The 22,012-nt window shown below is 38.8% G+C and overlaps 1 protein-coding gene across 1 annotated transcript in view; it reads right to left on the bottom strand.

Moving 5' to 3' along the window:
* Nucleotides 1-1,409: 1,409 nt before the first annotated feature.
* Nucleotides 1,410-22,012, bottom strand: part of LOC101861747 — a gene marked incomplete at its 5' end in the record, with an annotated part of 45,978 nt that continues 25,375 nt past the window's right edge. The window contains 19 exon segments of the mRNA XM_013085173.2: nucleotides 1,410-7,560; nucleotides 8,068-8,220; nucleotides 8,823-9,010; nucleotides 9,563-9,732; nucleotides 10,147-10,247; nucleotides 10,979-11,176; nucleotides 11,818-12,057; nucleotides 12,483-12,752; nucleotides 13,386-13,526; nucleotides 14,066-14,212; nucleotides 14,810-14,953; nucleotides 15,614-15,739; nucleotides 16,092-16,298; nucleotides 16,717-16,904; nucleotides 17,350-17,589; nucleotides 18,165-18,336; nucleotides 18,709-18,849; nucleotides 19,266-19,446; nucleotides 19,923-20,163. Of these exon segments, the coding sequence (XP_012940627.1) occupies nucleotides 6,296-7,560; nucleotides 8,068-8,220; nucleotides 8,823-9,010; nucleotides 9,563-9,732; nucleotides 10,147-10,247; nucleotides 10,979-11,176; nucleotides 11,818-12,057; nucleotides 12,483-12,752; nucleotides 13,386-13,526; nucleotides 14,066-14,212; nucleotides 14,810-14,953; nucleotides 15,614-15,739; nucleotides 16,092-16,298; nucleotides 16,717-16,904; nucleotides 17,350-17,589; nucleotides 18,165-18,336; nucleotides 18,709-18,849; nucleotides 19,266-19,446; nucleotides 19,923-20,163 (4,513 nt within the window).

Genomic DNA, 22,012 nt, shown 5'->3' with positions numbered 1-22,012 from the left:
TCATCATCGTTGTAATTGTTGCTTCTATCATTATCATCAATTTCATCATCCTCATCATCATTAATCGCAGCAGCAACAGCAACGGCAGATTTATCACCATAATAAAGTGAAATCTTATACTGGGTACATTACTAGTGCGGGTCTTGACTTCCATTAACTACACTGCTGTCTTTTCGTCAATCCACCTCTATGGCAATGGTAGCCCAGTGATTTGGCTCTTGGACTCAGCCGTAAGGTTGTGGGTTCAAATCCTGTTAGGGGTCCGATGTTGTGTTTTTGAGAAAGGCATTTTACATGAGTTTTCCTCGCTTCACCCTGGTGGGATTGGGTACCCGGTTATAGACCGATTATAGACACCAAAATATCTTCCAGTTTTGTTAGTGTTAGAACACATGCAATCCGCAACTTGCATTGTGCGTCTTGGGAAGCGGAGAATGATTCTGAGTGTTTTACTAATTAGGGTTTGCTTGGATAATAGTTGTAAAGCGCATAGAGCATGCTGCGGAGCATCGATATTCGCTATATAAATGCGATCATTATTATTATTATTATTATGGCAGACTGACAATATGCTTGCATAAAGACTTGGAGACATGTGTCTGTTCTGCTATGTGCAGGGATGCCAAATCTCCGGTTTGTCCGGCTTTTTCCGTTTTTTTCATACACTTTCAAAGGAAAGGGGAATGGTAAGAGAAATGTTTTTGTTTGCTCATTTCAAGATTTTACAAGGTTCGTTTTAGGTGAGGTGTGATGCTCCGCTCATTTTCAGTTTTTTTTTCAAAAATCATTTGGCATCCCTGTATGTGAGCAGAAGGAGTCTCTGGCTGATCCTACTTCATTAAGTCCTCTGTGCTGTTTCTGACACAAGCCAACCACCACAACCATGACATTCCAGTGTCCCCACTGCAACAGACATTGTTCATCCAGGATCGGATTGCACAGCCACATGCGAGTCCACAGATGAGCTGCAGGATTCATCGTCATCTTCGGCAACGAAGGACTACCTACAGGCTGTCTCTGTCTCTCATATTCTTCTCCAGTCCTGTTGAAGGTGGACATGAAATTCAGAGGTCCCTTCTCTTAAATAAACTAACAGTGTTGCAGTGGGTGTTGAACCTATACAAGTGGCTGGTTGGCTTGTGCTCTGTTGTGGTTTGCTCCTTCTTTCCTTTCACTTTCAAACATCTATCATCCCTTTCTCCACTCCTTCTTTCTTGTGTTTCTTTCTCTCTTGTAACACCTCTAATCTTTGGCACTTATATAACCTAATTGTGTTGAAAGTGCCATGAAATTTTCATTTCATGCTCCTCTCCCCCAAAAAAGTATTGTTGCCAACTAACTGTACCTACACTGAGATAATAACATTCCGAGACCATTTTTCCACAAAGGATAAGTCGTAAGTCAGTATATGAAACAAAAAAAAATTGTTTTATTGGAATCGTTTAAATAATGACAAGTCCGTACACTAGATCCATGACAGCCCTATTACTGAATAGAAAGAACATGTGAAATGATATAGAAGACAAGAGGAGTAGAAATTGACTTACTTAGATATAATATGGTGAACCCAGAATCGGGAGGTATACTGTTACTTAGAGCATATATATTGATTACAAAGTACCACAGAAATGAAGGCAGCTATTGTTAATTTTTGACTGATGGCTCTGAATTCATATTCATAACTTAGGCTAGATTTATAGTCTGGTATGAGTTTAAATTTTTTTGACAACGGAATAATGTGTGTGGGGGAAGGTGGGGGGGGGGAGAGGAGGGATGGATGAGGGGGGGGGGGGAGAGAAAATATTTTCCAATGTTCTTAATGATTTACGTGAGTCTAAAAGACATTTCTCAGAGATCTCTATTACTTTGAAAGCTGAAATGATAAGAAACTTTGATATACTGATTTAAACCTTTCCCCAATGGCTATGACCCTTTGTAAAATGTTTACTGTACCTTTTCAAGAATAACTTTTCTGATCACACTACAGTGTTTTTTAAGCCTGTCAAATTACAGAGTTATATATTGGTTCAGTAAAAGAGAAGAGTCCCACATTACTGTGCAAATGTACTCGAAGCTCAAGTACTCAATGAGCAGTTCTATGTAGAACACACTGTAAACTGATTTTTCTTCCAGGAAATTCTCCTGTAAAATTTTGCCCCATTACTCACTGTGATACAGTTTTGCAAGGCAAACAAAAAGTTTCTGTAGACTGTAGAGGTATTCTTGGTTGTATAATACAAACAGCCTTGAGCCTTGTGTGAGACATGAAAATATGTAAGCTTCCAGAACAAGATAATACAAGAACGTGTACACGTACATTTCTTTATCAACAGAAATGGACTAAATGTAAAAAATATGTACTAAAAAAACGCAAACGATTTAGAAATATCCGTTCCTGGAAGCTTACATACTCTTGTATTTTTATATTCTTGTTTACCTTCACACAGCATTTGGTTGTTTGATAAGTGAGGTACCCAGCTTTATAAAAATTGTAAGATTAGATTAGTAGCTTCTCAGTTTCTTTGTTCACTTACGTCATACACAAATCAGCCCACATCAGCAGCTGCTAAAGTGACAAAACTGATCATGCTTCAGTTCTTTTCTAGAACCACCAAGATATTATTATAAAATGATACTTCTCAAATTCTAGGAAAGAGGGAGGGAGGAAGGAAAAGAGTGAACCAGACACTGGTTCATATCTTGCTCAGGATGTACTTACTGGCCTCCGAGTCTAGCACGAGAGAGACAAAGTTATCAAACCATAATGTATGTGGATTGAATTGTTTAGATCTACATTAGGAGTGAGCCTTAGATCTGTGAAAAACTAAAATACATTTCCTAAACTTCTATTGCACTATTCAGTCTTTTTTAAAAACAGTAATCATGAGAGATAAAATGCCCTATAAAGAGGCTTCAGAAGAAAGTGATAAGACATCTACGATAAATCAAGTATTTCGACAAAAAAAAACAAATTTGTAAAATTTGTTAATTAACAGCCTTAATATGCCATATCTAGTGTATCTGTGAATTAAAAGTGAATCTCCGGATTACACTTGAGATTGAATAAGAATAAAAACTGGTAAAGAAAAAATATATCTCCGCTGAGAGAATCATAAAAACTAGTTCGTTGAATAAAAGGTTTCTGAGGTATGAAGTGTTCAGAGAATAGCATGTTGTACAAAGACCTTTGACAGCATGACAATTGTTTCTTTAAAACTAGAAGCAGATGAACAGGTCATGGTCATTTGAAAGTGAAACATGTTGTTGCTGAGGTTGAGAAGAACTCATAAGAGATAATTGGACAAAGTTGGTTAATGAGTCTGCACATGATGACATTTTGTCAAAGTGTGAAGTAAGTATTTCGAAATTTGACTTTTCTCTCAAGACGTGTTTAGATGTTACTGCAAATGAGCATGTCTTGGATGATATTTAATAAAAACGTCACATACATCACAACTTTCAACTTTGAGGAATCGCTTTATGTGCACATCTTTCAAACAGACTGCTTACCCCAGAAAACCTGGGCACTCTTATAATGAAGAGTGAAAAGCTAGAACAATAATTTATGGAATCTCCAAAGGTGTGATATTGCCAGAAAGGATCAAATAAAATGGTTGTCATACATCACATTGTTTTGACACCTTTTAAAACAATTCTTGTCTTCCATAGTCACCAACTTTCAGCAATACATATGATTAGTTCTAATCAGGTACAAGGATGCGTGACGGCTGACTGCCATGGTCTAGGCGATCAAGTTTTAAGTACGGTACATATTTTATGACAAAATGCTGATTGTATTAATATTTCTAGCATATACTCTTCCATCCACATCATTCACTCATGGCATTTCCAACTGAATATGTATACAAACACATCAAAATTTACAAGTATGCCATTTATAACAATGATGAATGCAAAGATGATGTGAATAAGACACATTTGTATGGACAACACACACTACCACCCTGACAATGTCAATGACTAGATAGACATTTATAAGGCAAATAACTGTTAGGACTAAAAATGCTTTTATGCTTACATCTCAAAGCACTAGTTTGTGCCGAACTCCTTATATCTACACATCAACAAGGCTTTTACAGTTACAGCGCTATGGAGACACAGATAAATGGAATGAATGAAACTGCATAGCATAATGGTATTTCTCAGTCACTCTTTCATGCTGCAATGTTACAGCAGCACTCGTACACAAACACACAAATTAGAATACACCTATGTGACCAGACACATACTCTTTCTCATTCATGGCCCTAAGCACTCATTTCCTCGCACAAGCATATAATATGACAAAAATTTGTCACACACGTATACTTAAACATATTATTTTATGACTACATACACCATCATGCTCATGCATGGACACCTTCACATCAAGTTCAAACATACGCACTTATGGACACCTTCAAAAATACAGAAACACATTTTCAAACATGTATGTACATATATTACGCACCTACACATTTAAATAAATGTGCATATATGTCAATCAATAGCATTAAATAAGCACATACATAAAATATACATGAACAGGCAAACACACAGATCAATTTTTAATCATCACCTTTTTCTTTATCTCAAGCATTCCACAAATTCTGCGCTCCTTAATTTTTGTCAACTTCACACGAGAAACTCCCAAAGCACAATTATCTACAAGAAAAAAAAGAATCACTTACTCTACAGTTATACTTTCATTCCACTTTACAAATGTGTTGTCATCATTGAATTTGTCAAAACACTGAAGGAAACCACACAATAAGCATAATGCTACTAGAGAGTGAAAAATAGCTCATTGGAAATAACTTTCAAAAGTTCTCCTAGATGTAAAAAACATGCAAATAGATGAAAAGAAAAATCTGCAGTTTTGTGATATTCTGCAGTCTACAGGGACCTAGTTTTTCATTCATCATTTTAAAATATTCCAATATCTAAAATTACAGCAGTCTACAGAATTTCCGTAAAATGTACAAAGAATTGGGTAGAAGACAATGAACTAGAAAATATCTAATTAAGATAAATAAATCCTTTACCATTCATTCTTTTTTCTTTGTAAAGACAGAGACTCGAAATGTTTTTACATTCAGCCATGAACAGTTTTGGAAGTGATATTATGTAAACATCATAATGAATCAGAACACATGAGGTGTGATATGTGCATAGCTCCCACGTGTTTTTGTTCACACCTCAAATCGTATTCTCAGGTGAAGGAAATAGAAGCGAGACAAAAGCAGCCCAATTGAATATCATTCCATTTTTCCAGAAATTCACACAACTTGAAGAATTCTCTGTAAACAAAAGTTTGACAAGCAGCTCAGACGTTGTGTCATTCAAAGCATGTAGAATAAATGCTGCTACTTGTGAAATTTACATCTTTTGTGACAGACTTCTTTCTTAAGTGCAAGATCCTCTTGCCTTTTCAGTCAAATATCCATATACCTTACGCTGTTTCACGTCACGTTTCAGAGCATTGAATAAACTATCTAGACTCTCAATCCTCTCCAACCGGTGACCAGACAACAAGACAAGCACATTTTGCTACTGTAACAACACTGAGATATGTAAAAGCAAATACTCGAAGGTTAAAGCAGTTATTTACTCTATAACTAGTCCCAGCTAGATGTCTAACTATAGTTCAGAGAGCAAAAATCTACCTTTTCACATGCTCACAATAAAATGCTAATCTTTTAGATCCCTTAAAAAATTACGTTTCTGAAACACAGACCTGGGCACAGAGAAATGTGTCCAAGTTTGAAAAAAAAAGATCTGCAGAGTTACACACTGTCAACATGGGGAAATGCATTATTTGATGACCATCAGTTCAATGCATCTGAACCCAAAGATGTGGGCTATTTGGTCACAAATGAAGCATAATTGATGAAACCAAAGTCATTTTTCCTGTTAATAAGTGACTGTACAACTTCAATGATTTCTATCTGGAGCTCAAACTACATGAAAGAAAGTAAATTTTGCCAGTTCAGCAGTCTCCTTTTGGCCAGAGTTCAGAATCAACCCCACGCAATGACAACTCTATCCGTGCAAAGATACAAAAGATGCACCTGCAAATAGTGGTTAATAATGAGCGGGATGGAGCAATTTTGATGTTGTGAAAATTTAACTAAAACAGTTTAACAGACTCTGCCGAATAAAATTCGGGTGGAATCATCCACAGGTCTCTTTTCAGCTGCAAACAATGAGGCAGGTGGGATCATCTCCTGCCATTTAACTGAAGCAAAAGAGCAAGCTGTTCTAAGCTAAATTATTTCATTAGAATTTATGGTATTCAGTCATATTCATATATTCCCATCTCATTTTTGGCCTTTCTTCTCTGTGACATCGGGGGAGTTCGGTACGAGCCATCAATACGCCTCCGAGACATGCTAGGGGAAGCACGAGGGGTAGATGGAGATCGCTGGAGGGAATCGGTTGACTTCCTGCTAGAGATGGGAGGAGATAACGGAGAAGGAGGCCTCTTGTACAAGAAGTCTCCAACTGGCAAAAAGGCGCTAGGGTCCTCCCGAGGTGTCGACATCTGGCGGTGTAGACTGGGGCTGTCGTGCACAGATCGAAGGGAATTTTGGACGTCGGTGGCCTGAGGGTAGGCAGGGCCTGGGCTGCGAGGGGGCATGTCCGTGTTGACACGCAGAGATTGAGCCAGTTCTCGCTGAAGGGCTGGACTCCTGTAGGGAGATTCTTTAGCGACGAGTCGGTACGGACCCTCGTGGTTCATCATAACTGGGTCATTCTGCATGCCATGTGGGTTCTCCACCTCAATCTTCCTCTTGTAAGGGCTCTCACTTCCTGTTCGGCGTTCATGGGAGATGATTCGGTATGGGCTGTCTGGATCAATCAGTCTGTCCCGTATAAGGCGACTTGTGTATGGGCTTTCGTCTCCAATCAGAGAGCTAAGAGTGTGAGAGCTGTGGGTAGGAGACTCGGAGGAACCTTTAGACACAGGGCCACTACCGCCGAAGTGAAGGCTGCGGTAGGGAGAGGAAGGTGGGGAGCCTTTAAATGATCCCATAGTGCCATTGGGGGAGATGGTGTACTGAAAACCCCCATCTCCGTGGAGGTGGAAGGCTTTGGTACTTTCTCTGGGAGAACTGGGCATCATTATATCATCGTGGCCTCGGAAGGAATTTCCATTGGGAGACGGAGACTGAAGGAAAGTGAGGTCAGTCGGAGCCTTGAAGGAGCTGAGAGAGTCTCGACAGCCTGGAGCTTGACGTGAAAAAGTTTCAAACGCGGACTTGTGGTGCCCGTCAATATCCTCGTAGTCATGACTATTCATGAAGTAATCTCTAGTTCCAGAGCCAGTCCCGCGGATGTAATCTGGACACTTTTGGTTTGGTGCCGGGGCCTGGGCGTACAGATTGGGTGTCATGTAACGTGAATTGTTGGTTACAGATTGGCTTCCTTTATTCTTCTTAACCTGGTGTTTGTACTGAAGGAACATGAAAATGACAAGACACAGGAAGACAAAGCCGAAGGAACAGGCCGTGATGATGAGGAACTTGCTCATTTCGTTGATTGCAGGAAAGGTCACACCTGTCGAAGAGAAAAAAATAAAAAAACATTAGTTAATAGATATAGGTGCAAAGACAAAAAAACACATTTAACAAACAGGCTAATTAAAAATTTAAAGAACTGCAAGAGTGCTGCAAACATTGTTTATCCATATAAGTAAAGGAAGTTTACTTAGACGAGCAAGAAATTTCACATATTCCTGCTTTAATCTAAACAATGGCTTTAATATATGTTTATAGTGTGTGTGCATCAATGTGTATTTGTGAGTGTGTGTGTACATGTTGATTGTTGATGTCTCTGTAAATGTGTGTGTATCCATATGCATTTGTGCTTATGTGTGCATATTTTTGCACATTTAATGCACTTGAATTTTCAAGCAATTTCAGATTAGCTTATCGTTATCTACAACTGTGTGTGATGTAATTATGCAACATTTAAAACAAATGTCAACCATGCACAGCCTGTACACTTCAGACTGTTTGCAAAAGTAAAAACTCTTCACAAATCATATGACAAAAGAGTATTTACATTCTGTCTTGTTGACCGCTCCCGCCTCCATGGTTATTCCCTCAGAGCACTGCACACACTTTGTTTGGCTGGATGTGTTCTGGTAAAATCCTTCATCACATAGCATGCACTTCATCAGTGTGTGATTCAGATATGAGCCAGGTGGGCAAGGCACTGAGGAAGAAATAGAAATTGTCTCTGTGATCATAGCATCAAAGATTTACAATAGAGAATATCCTTTTGTGCACGTATTTAATGCTGTGGAGGAGCAGGACCGGGTGGGGATGTAAGGGGGCAGGGAAGGGTAAATTCTGAATAGCTGCAAAGGAGAAAGTTTTATAAATTATAAATATTCTTTCATCTTACCCGAAAGAAATTGTTATGACACATTAAAGACATGTTAAGAAAGTGTCCCCTACAGCTTCATAAAATGAGGAACACTACTTCATAGCTCTGAATGGCTTAAAAAGGTAAGAGCTGAGCCAGCCTTATAAATGTTTAAGAAAAGCTGCTGGGTTGCACAACCCCAGGGGACAGAGTTAGAGAATTAACACAAACAGGCCAACTCACAAACTCACAAACTTACAAAAGAACAGAGTTAGCTTTTATAAAAAAAAGTGGTCTATATATAAATTTCAACTATAACTGTAACTAAAAACATGTTTTACACTACTATCGCTTTTGTTTATTTCCCTTTGAAAAAAATTTTACATTCTATTTTCGTCCATAACATTACAAAACTACGTTTGACATTAAATTTTCCCATTCAGCCTTACCACATCCATCCATAATCTTCATCTCCCCTGACAAACAAAGCCACTGGAAGTCACGTGTGCTGAAGCTGCGGGCAGCTGGTCTGTATGCTTGTTGCCGTAGAAACACGTTGAGATGAGGCACCAGTTTCTTCAGCTCCAGCTTCATATCAGTCACAATACGTTCCACTTGACCTCTGCTGAATCCATCACTAGGGACAGGGAATAAAAAAAAAAGCTTTAGAACGAGATGTTTTTTTTTTCTTTTATTCTCTTGCAACACAACTCTAGACACAAATTAAAACATAGACTTCAGGAGATTTTTTTCAGGGTAGTGGGGATTTGAGGATGGGAGAGAAAACTACAATATTTTCTATAATCCTCCAAGAGACATACATCCTGTAAAGCTCACACAGATATGGTACACATGTTCTGTCTCTGCCACCCAACAGTAAATCACCTTATATTGACTGGGAAGGGTGAGAAAATAAGATACAATACCATTCCAGGGATATAATGTCCTTTCTGATCAAGTAGAAAGCTGTTCTCACAACTTTTCTATTTCAAGTCAAGGTCTTGACCAGTTGACTAGGATATCTATGGGTAGTTGGAGGGAATCAGTTGTAGATCCTTTTTTTTTTCTTTCCCTCTGTTGATACCCTCTGTCTGTCTTACTTTTCACCTTTACTAAATGATAGCCTAATGATTGTGTACATGTGCTTCTCTTCCCTCCAACTCAGATCTATACTCCTTGTCGTACTCACTAGATTTCCTGCTGTGGAGGAACATACTCAATGGTCACATTCCAGGTCATGTTGAAGGATTCCTCCGCATAACGTCTTCGCTTCACGACCGGACCACAATCAAGTCGGATCGGGCTGTGAGTGCACGTGGCTCCCAGACACAGGTTCATGGACTCCAACTTGTCAATGACCTAGATAGATGGACATTTGATCATTGTAGGTGTAAAATGAGACCTATCCAATATTTAGGGATATTCAGTTATCTTTTAAAGTTCAGAGGCACTGATTACCATGCTTGTGGACTATTTGTTGTGTCTGCAGAAGGAAAAATCTATCATGTTTTGAGGCAACATACACTGGTATCAATGAGACTTTTCCACTGTTTGAAAGTAAGTAATGAACTTCGCCGTCTATTGGAAATTCAAGGTGTACATTCTGTGGACTTCCTCTTTCCAGGAATCTTAACCCCCAACCTATGGTCCCGAAGAGGAACCGAGTGTACAGTTTTGAAAATGACCTTGTTTATTTCATTTCTGACTTGGATCTCTATACCTTAAACAAAAATAGAATTCTCAGAACGGTTTTTTCAAGGTAGAAACCCTTACTTTTTCCCTAAGTTCTGCCTTGAGAACAGCATCATTAGGACGGCATGGACCCTTGAAACTGATGCTGAATTCTTGATGTGCCGTTGTGGGACGCCTTCTCTCTGAAAAATAATTTCAGGTAAAACCTTAAAATATCAGTCATTTCAAATTTTTACAATTATGCAGACAATGTATTTCAGAACTCATGATTTATCCAGCAAAAGACTATAAAGATATTTTATTGTCTACTCTGTCTTGTCTGGCAGCCAAAAAAAATTGACCCTTGTCTGTTCGTAAAAAAATATGGCATCCATTGTAAGTAATATTCTCCTCCTGAATTTGAATGGCATTCAAATCTTAATTAAGTTTCACAGCAGTATAGAGAACTAAATATAACAATTAACATTCAGTTCTGAAATAATTTTGTATAACTGACACAGCTAAACATTCATCACAAGAGAGCTGGTGAATAAAGACAAGGCCTTAAGCTCATGACCTACGTACGCTTAAAGTCGTCTTCATGTCGTTTTGTTCTTACTATGTCTGCGTAGTTATTTATACCCTCGAATAAGTATCTCTGTCCCCGTCGTTTTATGCAAGAAAAATTCTGAAATTATGCAAGCTGAGCCCAAAAATGTGAATTTATGCAATTCTGTTAATTTTCACAAAGAATGATAAAGGAAAATAATCAGAAATTATGCAAAAAATAATCAAATTTTGCTAAATTATGCAGGGTGCATAAAACCAAGGGGACAGGTATCTTCCCCAGGAGCAAGACGCAGGGTGTAAGCACTGCATCACCCACACAAGAGTACAGGACTGAAACTAAACTGTACAACAAGCAGTCACTCACTGAGGCAGGGCGACCTCCGTTTCATGACCTTGGTCAAGTCGGCCACATCAGAGTCAATCATGCACTTGAAAGACCGCGGGAACATGCCCAGAGGATTGAGGATATAACCTTCACTGCACATGATGTGGCAGATGTCAGAGTACTCTGTGCCACACACAAACGCTCCATACTTGATCTCTGGCAGGTCACAGGGTTGCTCTGAAAATGCAAAATTATGCATTCTTAATATTTGTACAGAGGTCTCAATCCACAGGTATCTAAAATTATGAAAGAACATTATCTTACAATTTACAAAAGACTGCAATCTGCTGAGAAAAGAACAATTCAGACAAAAGTATAGCACTGGAAACGAAGAAAATAAACACCGTTTTTTTTCTTTTATGGATACAGTGTCAAAGAAGACATAATTTATAGAAAAGGCTACCTTAAGGTCAAGGCACCTATTTTAAAATGGCCTTTTTCAATCCTTACTGAGACTGAAGTGTTTACTTTAATGTATTATCTCTATCTTTTTACCTTCTTTTTTCCATACTCTATCATTAAGGTCAAGGCACCTATTTTAAAATAGAGTATGGAAGAAAGAAGGTAAAAAGATAGAGATAATACATTAAAGTAAACATTTCAGTCTCAATAAGGGTTGAGTCGAGCTTTGATTTACACAGTGCTGACATGACTACAGCTATGAGAACAGAGCAGGGTATACCTGACACGGAAAAGAAATAAACAGAGCAGACCCCATAAGCGACCCATCAACCACCTACATTGTATTTTGGGAGAGTACAGCAAAGCCTATTTTTCAACCAAATAATAAAATATTTCAAAGAAGTTCAAACGCGTACCGTGTATCAGGGTCACATTGAAGGTGCATGTAGCAGTATTGCCAGCACCATCAGTTGCGGTGTAAGTGACCATTGTGTTCCCTACACCGAACTCGCTTTTTGGTTCGTGGCTCTTCATGACTTTTGGTTCATGAACATTGTCTGTGGCTGTAGGGCTCTGCCAGGTGATCGGTTCTCTGTTCATTGATGTCTTCTGGACAATGTTGTGAGGGCAAGATGAAAACTTGGGTGGAATAAAATCTGGAAAAAAAAAACAAGATTAGTTGTAGGTTCAAATGATTTCCAATTTTAATGACTACATTTCACCACAATTTGAATTCAAAACTAGCAGCAAGAGTAGAAGCCAGCTGTGCCAGAGCAACCTTTCCCTCCCTCCCGCCCCCCCCCCCCCCAAAAAAAAAAAATCCAACAAAACAATCAAACCTCCATAACAAACAAAGAACCCCCCCCCCCCCCCCACCATCCCCCTGTTCTGTTCCTTACAAGAACTTTACTTCAAAGTCAATAACAATCATGAAATGTGTTGAGCTTGTTTCCTGCAGTAAGCAAATGTTCCTACGAAAGTAGTAAAAAACCACCAACTCAGATGGAAGTTAAAATAATGGGTCTGTACAGATATCAGAATATTGCATGTCCAATAATTACATCAAAAGTCTCCAGCTTACCCTCCAACAACACCTGGAACTGACACGTGGCTATCTGGTCCCACTGATCCTTCGCCTCAAAGACAACAGTCTGGACCCCGGCTCGGCCGTTAGCCACCCATGGGATGAGGATCTTGTTCTCCGTTGTGTTGAAGTTTGAGATGCTCTTGAGTTCATCTCCGAACACGTTGCGGGCCGTCCAATTGATGGGCAACCAGATGCGATTGCTGGTCTCTGGTAGTCTCATCATCATTGTCTCTCCGTGAGGGCAGTTCTCAAAGTATGGAGCACCTGGACAAAAGTCATGATGATTAATATTATTGTTTTAATAATTTATTCTTACGTGCGAAATCAGAAAAAGAGGTAGCAAGTAGACAGATAGCCAGACAAACATTGATAGAGACAGAGAGAACGAGAGAGAGAAAGAGAGAGAACGAGAGAGAGAAAGAGAGAGAGAGAGAGAGAGAGAGAGAGAGAGAGAGAGAGAGAGAGAGAGATGTTCAGTGATCATATCGTTCAAATGATTATGGACAAAAATTACAATGAACAAAGGGTTAAAAGGCTGTAAAAACTCTCCAAATACATTTTTGGAAAAAATGATCACATTACACACATAAGCTAATTCCTTTGAGAAGTTCTATGGAAAAAATCAAATCTATACATACTTAGAAGACTATTAAATTCCCAAATCTTAAAGCGTGATTTCCCTCTAGCACTTTTTTTTCCCTCAGCCCTTCTATTCTGCTGTGTATCTTCAAATATCTGCAGAGATACTATACCCCAAATTAAACATAAGAGACATGGTCAAAGCAGCCCAGCTCATAAACAAATTAAATTGTGTCAACTAGGAAAGAAAAATAAAGTACAGTCCATTACAATACAATCTAAAGTTTCAAGTCTAAACAAAAACATTTTTCTCCTGACCTATAGTCCCTTCAGGCAAACGCATCCCAGGGAACTCTGTGGTAGGATCAGGCATTTGAGAGCTGAGGTTAAAATCTTCCTCAGTCTTGGGCTCCATCGGCTCGCTGGTTGTGGTCGAGGTAGATGTTGTTGTAGTGGCATCTGAGCAATAATACACAATGTCTTATGTTCCCAGGGAAGTCTCATAAAACTGATTATGATTATTACTCTTATTATGATCAATATAATTGTTATTGTTATTGTTTTAACATTGTTGTTATCATTATCAATATTGTCATTCTAATTGTTGTTACTGTTGTTGTTGTATTAACGGAAATACTTATATTTTTCTTTTCATATAAAGATTAAGAGAATATAACTTTGAGAAAATTCTTGGCAAAATATGTGTAATTTTAGGAACATTTTCAATTTAGAATTCAAAGGCAATCAAATTCAAGTACTATGCGCTTTTGTAATCTATAATCAAGAAATTCCAGAAATCTTAATCTTCTACTTTTAAAAGGATTTTTAAATATGGTCGTCTAGATATCATAAAACCATATCACTGGATTGAGAGTGTGGATTCAATAGAAATAAAATGAAGACACTAATTAAGAATACTTTCAACATGTTATCTTTGTAGTAAATGTCTGAATAAGGTACACCTACAGGTTTTCCTGATTCTCCGGCATGCCACTCACCTGTACAGAGAGCGTTGACCAAGCGATGTTGAGGGTTTGTACAGTAGCACTGAGAGGCTGTGGTTGATCCCATTGTAGTGGAGCCCACAGGACATGGATAGCAGGTGTCGTTGCCTAGCAGAGGCTTGTAGAAATCCTCGCCACATTCTGAGAAGCATCAAATCCATTTTATATATATGCTACGTATTTTTACAGAGTAAGGTAACGTACATTTTTAAAATCACTTTCTCTTATTATCCACATGAAGAACTGTTATTTATTAACTATGCCAACCAACTACTTTATTCAGATTTTTTGTCAAATGGAGAAAAAAATGTTTGAGTACACAAATGAGCCAATCATTGTACAAAACCTGAAAAATTTTAATTTCTATAACTGGAAAACATAATTAATGCAAAAAACTTTGATATGACCACATCCACTAAGTAATACTGGCACTGTTGGTCTATAGCTTCAAATGAAAACACAAGCTCAAAATGATTCTTTTTATCAACACAACCTAATTCTGCATTGAATGTAACATATAATACACAAGACGTTGCAGATTCTCAAACTGATATGAATAGACATTTTCTTAACTAAACTCAGGCAAATTCCAAACCACAAACAACAGATGGATCAAAGAAAGACCTTCAAATGACGCTGATTTGAAACAACAGCTTTCTTAAGGTCAAACAGGTTTTTAAGGAGCTTTTAAGAATATAATTAGATACAAAAAAGCTAAGTCCTGTTTCATTTCCATACCTGAGCATCGAATGCCATCCCCCTCATACCCCGTCTTGCATACACACTGGTACTGGAGCAAGGGAACGAGCTGGGAGCAGTAGGCGTCCTGATGACACTGACTGCCACAGCGAGACTCCTCCGTCAGTTCCCACGGACTTGCCACTGAACAACAGACATTGGGAAAATTTGTTTAATAAGACATCAACAGATAAGATATATTTATTGATCCTCCAAACAAAGAAACTAGTCCTACTAGACACAAAAAGCTCATTTTAAAACCAAGCACTTGGCCAAAGCATAAGTGTAAAGAAGGAGGAAGAAAAAAGAGCAGAGAGGATATCATCATGATGTACCGAACTAACTGTGGGAGGTAAGTTAGTGCTATGAAATCATTTCACGGCTCAGTATTTACCATTTCTATAATAAAGAATACTATTTTGAGCAATACACATACATTATGGCAATTTCTTTCTTCAATTATACATGATCAGGCACATAACGGTAACATGAAAAAAAAATTAAAGATAATTATGCCATGATCCTTCCAAAAGAAAAATAAACGAATTAACATTTTCTCTTTAAATGGGCAGTTTATATATTAGCCTCAAATACATTCAACTTTTTCAGGAAGTAATTTGTTGGGGATTTGTAAACATCTAAGAAAGAAGAGTTCTATTGCCAAGCTATCACAGAAATATCCATACACAGTTGAGTTCCAAGATATGATTTTCCCTACTATTTGGTCACTTCGCTTTCAAACGCAAGTGAAAAAATCTTTCCCTTTACCATCTCTACCAGAACAATGCATAAAATCTGACTCACTTTTAATGCAGTTGAATCCGTCAGATGCCAGTTTGGAGCCGATGGAACATGTGCAGTGGAAGCCACGTGGAACAGGGACACAGGTCTCTGCACACTTCTGGCCCTCTGTCTGACACTGGCTGGTTTCTGGCAGGATAGAAGCAGTTTTGTCATTGTCACTGAGTAGTAATTTATTATCACTTTATAGAAAGTAAATAGAAAGCAGTATTTATTGGCATTGTCTTTCGTAAGAGGGAAAAATAATCCATGTTCAATTTAAGTTATGAGACATTTGAAAGAGAAAGAAAATAAAACTGCTTTAGAAACAGGATGGATTGAAAGAGACAACTCAGTTAAAGGACACAAGCTAAAGATGTTCTCTAAGGAAAAATGTAAACTATTGAAATGTCCAAAGTAAATTGCTTGTGTCAAGGCTTACATACAATTTTTTGGAGGTGATTTTCTAAAGCAAAAAAAAAGTCCAAGTGGACAAACTCACCAGTCAAGTTAGTTGGGTGGTAGACCACAATGCTTGTGGGTCGAGACAGATGTTCCACGACAGCGCTGGTCTGACCGGTCACTCTGTCTACCATGTACACGCTGTTCGTGAACCAATCGGAGTAGAAGAGAACTGTGTCCATAATGACCAGGCCGAAGATGTGCAGGGCAGAGCCCGTCAGGAAAGATAACTCTTCAAGGTCTCTGCCTGAAATGTAATTTTTGTAGTTGAGGTAAAGAGAACCTGCTGGTGGGTGCATGAGTATGCGTGTGTGCATGTGTGCATGTGTCCTGTGTGTGTGTATGTGTGTGTGTGTGTATGTGTGTGTGTGTGTGTGTGTGTGTGTGTGTGTGTGTGTGTGTGTGTGTGTGTGTGTGTTTGTGCTTTTGTGTCTTTGTGTGTGTGTCTGTTATTTTTACCATTGCTAATACTATTCTTATTGTCATCGTCATTATTATTTTTATTATCAATATTATCATTGTTATCATTAAATATTAATACTATTATTATCATCATCATCACCAATATTGTTACCTTTACTATTTTCTTTCTCTTATAAGCATTAATATAATTATTTTTTCTATTATCATTGTCACTTTTATAATGATTGCTTTCAATATCTTACCATCAAAGTTCATGACAAAGACTTTGCCAGCCCCATCTGCTACATAGAGACGCTGCTTATGTGTCGCCAGAGCATTGGGCCAGAACAGGCCGTGGGACATGAGCATCTTTGGGTGGCGGCCATTGATCTTGGCTTTGTTCACACATGCAGGGCCACTGTTGCCACCATACTCTGTCCAGAATATTAGTCTGAAAGAGAAAAAGATCAGAACTGTTATTTCGCAATAAGTCACAAGGCGTTATGTTCTGATAAGCTGTGGTTAACTAGGAGTAAGCATGAGAGTAGCTTAGATTACACTTGGATAGAATCATGATATTGTGCTGGCTAAGGGTTGATGCCTTATATAAAAGGTGCTAATAACTTAACAAGTTTACAAGAAATGCTAATCTCGACTAATTAGCTAACAAACATAAGGATAGTGTCAATAAGTGAACAGTCACTCTTGAGAATTATATCTCTCAAGTGTTGACCAAAATTCAAATTTTTCTAAAACAGGACATATTTTCAACTAAGATTTTGACTTTGCATTAATTGTTTTTTGCACAGTACAATATTATTGCTTACTGTTACTTTAACGTGGTCAAAAAAAGAACTGGAAACCATTCAATATTAAATTAACATTGTCCAACTCACTTTTTCTTTGGGTAGATGTGTATTGCCCTTGGGTTGTTCAAGCCCTGTAAGATCTCATGGTATGATCCACTGCCTCTCTGTAGGTTGAGCCTCACAATCACTCCAGAACCATTCTGCATGTATCCGGTCCAGAAAAGACGCTGTTTCTCTGTATCCACAGCTATACCATCAATGTAATGATTAGCTTTGTACACCAGGTGAGGCTCGAAGTCCGAAAATGGAGACGAAAATATAGATTGCCTGCAATGGTCACAGAAAACAGGACAAAATAATACATATGATTTTTTAGACATGACTGTGGATTTTAAAATGTATACAGGAAATGTCTCTAAAGCATAAAGGTATTTTATATTCAGTTCATTTTGGTTTGACTTACCGCTAATCTCTGCTCTTTAGTATTGTAACAGTGGTTAGTTCAGTTTGAATTTATCCACAGCCAAGACATATGGCCCAAGAAATCATTATATGCAAAAGTATTTCTGATTTTTCCTTACATAATGGCCCTGATTAATTTTTAAATTGAGTTAATGAAGGAAGTGATTTCAAATTTCATGTTAATAAAGTGGTTTATTGAAGATAATCAAAAGTAAATGCGAGCTCTGTAGTAAAAAAGTCAAAAATATGAAGCCCTCTAATAAACATAGTGTGTAGCCATCCTGAAAATGATATGTTTTCTTCTGTTAATCTATCAACATAACCCACAGCTGAGAGCTGGGGAAAGTTGTTTAAGGAAATTCTGAGCAGATTCGACTGTATTCATATCACCCAGCACACTCAAGGAAAAATACTCCTTGACCAATGATGTGAAAACGTACTTGGTGAGGTCGCTCCAGTACACTGTGTCTGTGGACTTGTCGAAGGCCAGAGCCACAAAATTGGACTTGACATCACTGTACAGCAGGTTGTGGGAGCGGGTGTCTGTGTTGTCATCCAGAGATACCAGCTTGAGGGTGTTCAGGTCAGCAACAAGCAGGAAGTTTTGTGGTCCTAAGAGAAACATGAGAGAACCTTGATTAATTTCAAGTGTTTATAAGGTAAAGATAAGACAAATATCTGTAAATGCGAGCAAGGGAGACATTTACTGGTCTACCTAATGATATTTTATAATCTTTCACTTTTGCAAGGACTTTGTGAACGATGTATGAGTAGGTTTGATTCAATAAAAATTTTGAGTTACTATACTTTACTTTTCAGATCCAAGAGCCATTTGAGATCAAGCCCTTCAGCCTGGAGATTTTTTGGTCAAAAAACAGAATTTGTGTATCCCTTCAACAAAATGATCACAAGAATTCAAAACGGTTCCCTTAGCCCATCAATTCACTCCTATTCATGATATCAGTCCAAAAGAATGCTCCTCACTTGCGCAAGTAGCCTGATTGCTGGAGAGAACTCTGGTGGACTCGTCTGAGCACACACACTGGTAGGGTTTCTCCTTGTTGAGGGGCATCCTCACACAGCCGTGACTACACAAGGACTCCTCGCACACAGCATCCAAGGATTCTGAGGTGAAAACAATAATGTTTATAGCTTAACAGTGGACAAACTTCATGATAATATTTGCATTTCAAAACTTTTATGTTATTAATGACTATACACAGTCGAACCTGTCCAAAAACTACTACACGTTATTACTGTTAAGGGCGAAAGTGCTCATCTTAAACAGGTGGTCTTTTTGAACAGTGTCATTATGATATACACAGAACGCAAGGAGGAAGTGGGAACAATCGAACGTGAAGGTAACTGTCTTGGGCAGGTGGTCATTATAGCAGGTGCCACTGTAGTTATACCTCTACCTTTCTCCGTTTATTTAACATGAGAGTATCACTGCACTCATCTTTCTCCAGATGAAACAAGAAAAAATAAGCACAAAAAAGGAAACAAAAGAGCATGCAAAAGGCATCAGAGACAAACGATACCTTGTTTTCTCCTTGCCATGGGAGAGTAGAGCAGCCCTGTAGGCCGCCTCCCGCTGAGAATGACGTTGTTGTCCACGCCAAACCTCAGGTTGTAGGACTTGACATAACCCTTCAGGCTGTCGGTGCTGACCCAGTCAGAGTAGTAGAGAGTGTCGCCTTGCACAGCCAAGCCCATCGGCAGCTGGGAACCATAGACGAGAGAGGGTGTTGGGATAAAAATCAAAGGAAAATAACTCTTGGTCATCCAAGTGTAGCAAATGCTATTAACGCAGTTATGTCCCCTATCATAGTCCTTGATGGTCGACAACAAGATGCCCTACAATGTCATGCAACACTTCATTAGCCCCCCAGAAACGGTCCTCCTGTAGAAACTGGTGTTGACATCATCACTGTCTCCTCAGCAGCAGCAATAATCAACAATAGCTACAAATAACGACAATAACGACATTTCCACAAGCACCACCAATCTACCACCACCACCACCATCATCTCCATAACGACCCCCATAACCACCGCCAACTCCACGTCCACTACCACCACCACCAACAACACCATCACCACCAACATCAGCACCACCACCACTAACAACAACTAACAATCAAAACGAATGCTGTTCAAAGACACGCACAGCTTATAGGACTATATTATATAACTCACAGAAACGTTTGAGCTGAGCTTGAGCTGCGTCCAAGCCTTGGACTCCACATTGTACAACATGAGGTGTGGCGAGGAAGTCTTGTTGTTGAAGTTGGAGTCAGCCACGTACAGATTGCCGTCATAGAACGTCAGACCGTTCGGGTTACTGAGGTCTTTGTCCAAGATCACTTTGACCTGTGACCCGTCCAGCAGGGACTGGGATATCCGCGGTTGTTTGCCCCAGTCGCCGAAGAACAGAAGTCTGAAAAGTAGAGAAGAATAATCATAAATAATAAATAATAAATATCATCTGTATAGCGCATAACCCCGCTCTACATCAAGCTCTATGCGCTTTGCACTATTATTACCCCAGCAGACCATAGAACACCCAGAAACATTCTCAGCTTCCCTGGAAGTATATAGTGCAAGCAGCTGATTAAGCGCTCAAATACTACCAAACTGGCAAGATCTTTCATTGTCTATAGCTGGGTGGGTACCCATTCCCACATGGGGGAAGTGAGGAAAATTCGCGTTAAGTGTCTTTCCCAACGACACAACGTCGGGTCCTTGACAGGATTCGAACCCACGACATTACGGTTGAGAGTCCGAGAGAAGAGACAATGAATGTTGTGACTAATTACAAATTGGCTGTCTTGCGTTCTGGGCGTTTGCTTCTGTTTTTTTTTCTGTCTGTTGTTGTAAGTGTTTGTTTTTATTATTGTTGTTACAGCTTTATTTTTTGTTTAACCCTATCCGAACGCCCTGGGGTCATTTTGTACCCCCGGGGTTGCACTCTTCACATTTTAGAATACTTCTAGATCTAGTATGAAGATCTCTTTGAAACTTTCTGTATTTCAAAAAAAAAAAAAAAAGGGCGTACGGATAGGATTAAGAACATGGATGGTTTGGGGAGTTGTCAAGGCTCTTCACCTGCTTATTTTTATCTTATGCAGACTGACATTAGATTCAGCGGTTTCATGTTGAACAGGGTGGGGAAATCTTACGAAGCACTCGTACTATGTCATTCCAGACCATCCTCTAAGCACTATTTAAGCTGGACAGACAAACGGTCGTGGTTCCTACAATCCAGATTCAAATCCATCATCTTTGTTTTTCGTAATATGATATTACCTACCGATATCCAACACCTTGTCGGAGATGGAAAGTCATATAAATTTGTATTCCTCATCTCTAAATCTAGATTGTGTTGAAAGGAGTATAAAACCCAAAGTAACTTTAATTTTTTTGAAGATCTCATAGGAATTCTCGTTTACGCCCTTCGACTTTTTCTTTTCAGTCTCAAACGTTAATTTACCTCGCTCATCGGGAGATAGAATTCGCTCTCTCGCACACACACACACACGTATACACACACACACACACACACACGCAGACAGACAGACACACACACACACACACACACACACACATACACACACACACACATACACACACACATACGTACATAATTATTATATTGCTAGGTCATAGATCACAGTGAACCACATTGGTGTCTACATCAACATAATATTATGTCGGACACATTTTCCTTTAGCACACTGACTGACTGAACAATCGGGAATTCGCTGTGATAGGACTTCCCAACTAGACCATAGACAAAGATAGTACAAGACATAGACGAGTGACAATCGGGTTTCGTAATCGATTTATAATGCGAATAAGATCGAACTTATCGTTCAGGATTCAATCCTCTGAGTTTTATAACTTCACAACTGATTCGCAAGGGGGGAAAAAATCAGCATCTCTGTAGGGAATATATTAATAATAGAGGATAAAGAAACACGAGGTGGGGGTGGGACTTGTCAAAACTAAGAATTGAGCCGTAAAATGACGTAATGTCAACGCCCAGCAAGAACAGTATAATAAGGTTTCACACAACTAATGTTTATTTTTATTATGCATTTCTTCCAATTGGATTGGCCTATAGTGCAGTCCATGACCTTTGACTAGGGGAAATCCATTAGATCCGCAGGTCCAGAGGGCTGCAGACTTATCCACTAAAGTATTTCGGTATTTCCGTTAGCCATGCCCTTTAAAAAAACTTATTTGTATTTTTTTTTTTTTAACTTTGCATACCTCAAAAGAGGTTG

Source organism: Aplysia californica, unplaced genomic scaffold (genome assembly GCF_000002075.1).
Source record: "Aplysia californica isolate F4 #8 unplaced genomic scaffold, AplCal3.0 scaffold00352, whole genome shotgun sequence".
Lineage (NCBI taxonomy): Eukaryota > Metazoa > Mollusca > Gastropoda > Aplysiida > Aplysiidae > Aplysia > Aplysia californica.
This window is presented reverse-complemented; position numbering and strand designations above follow the sequence as displayed.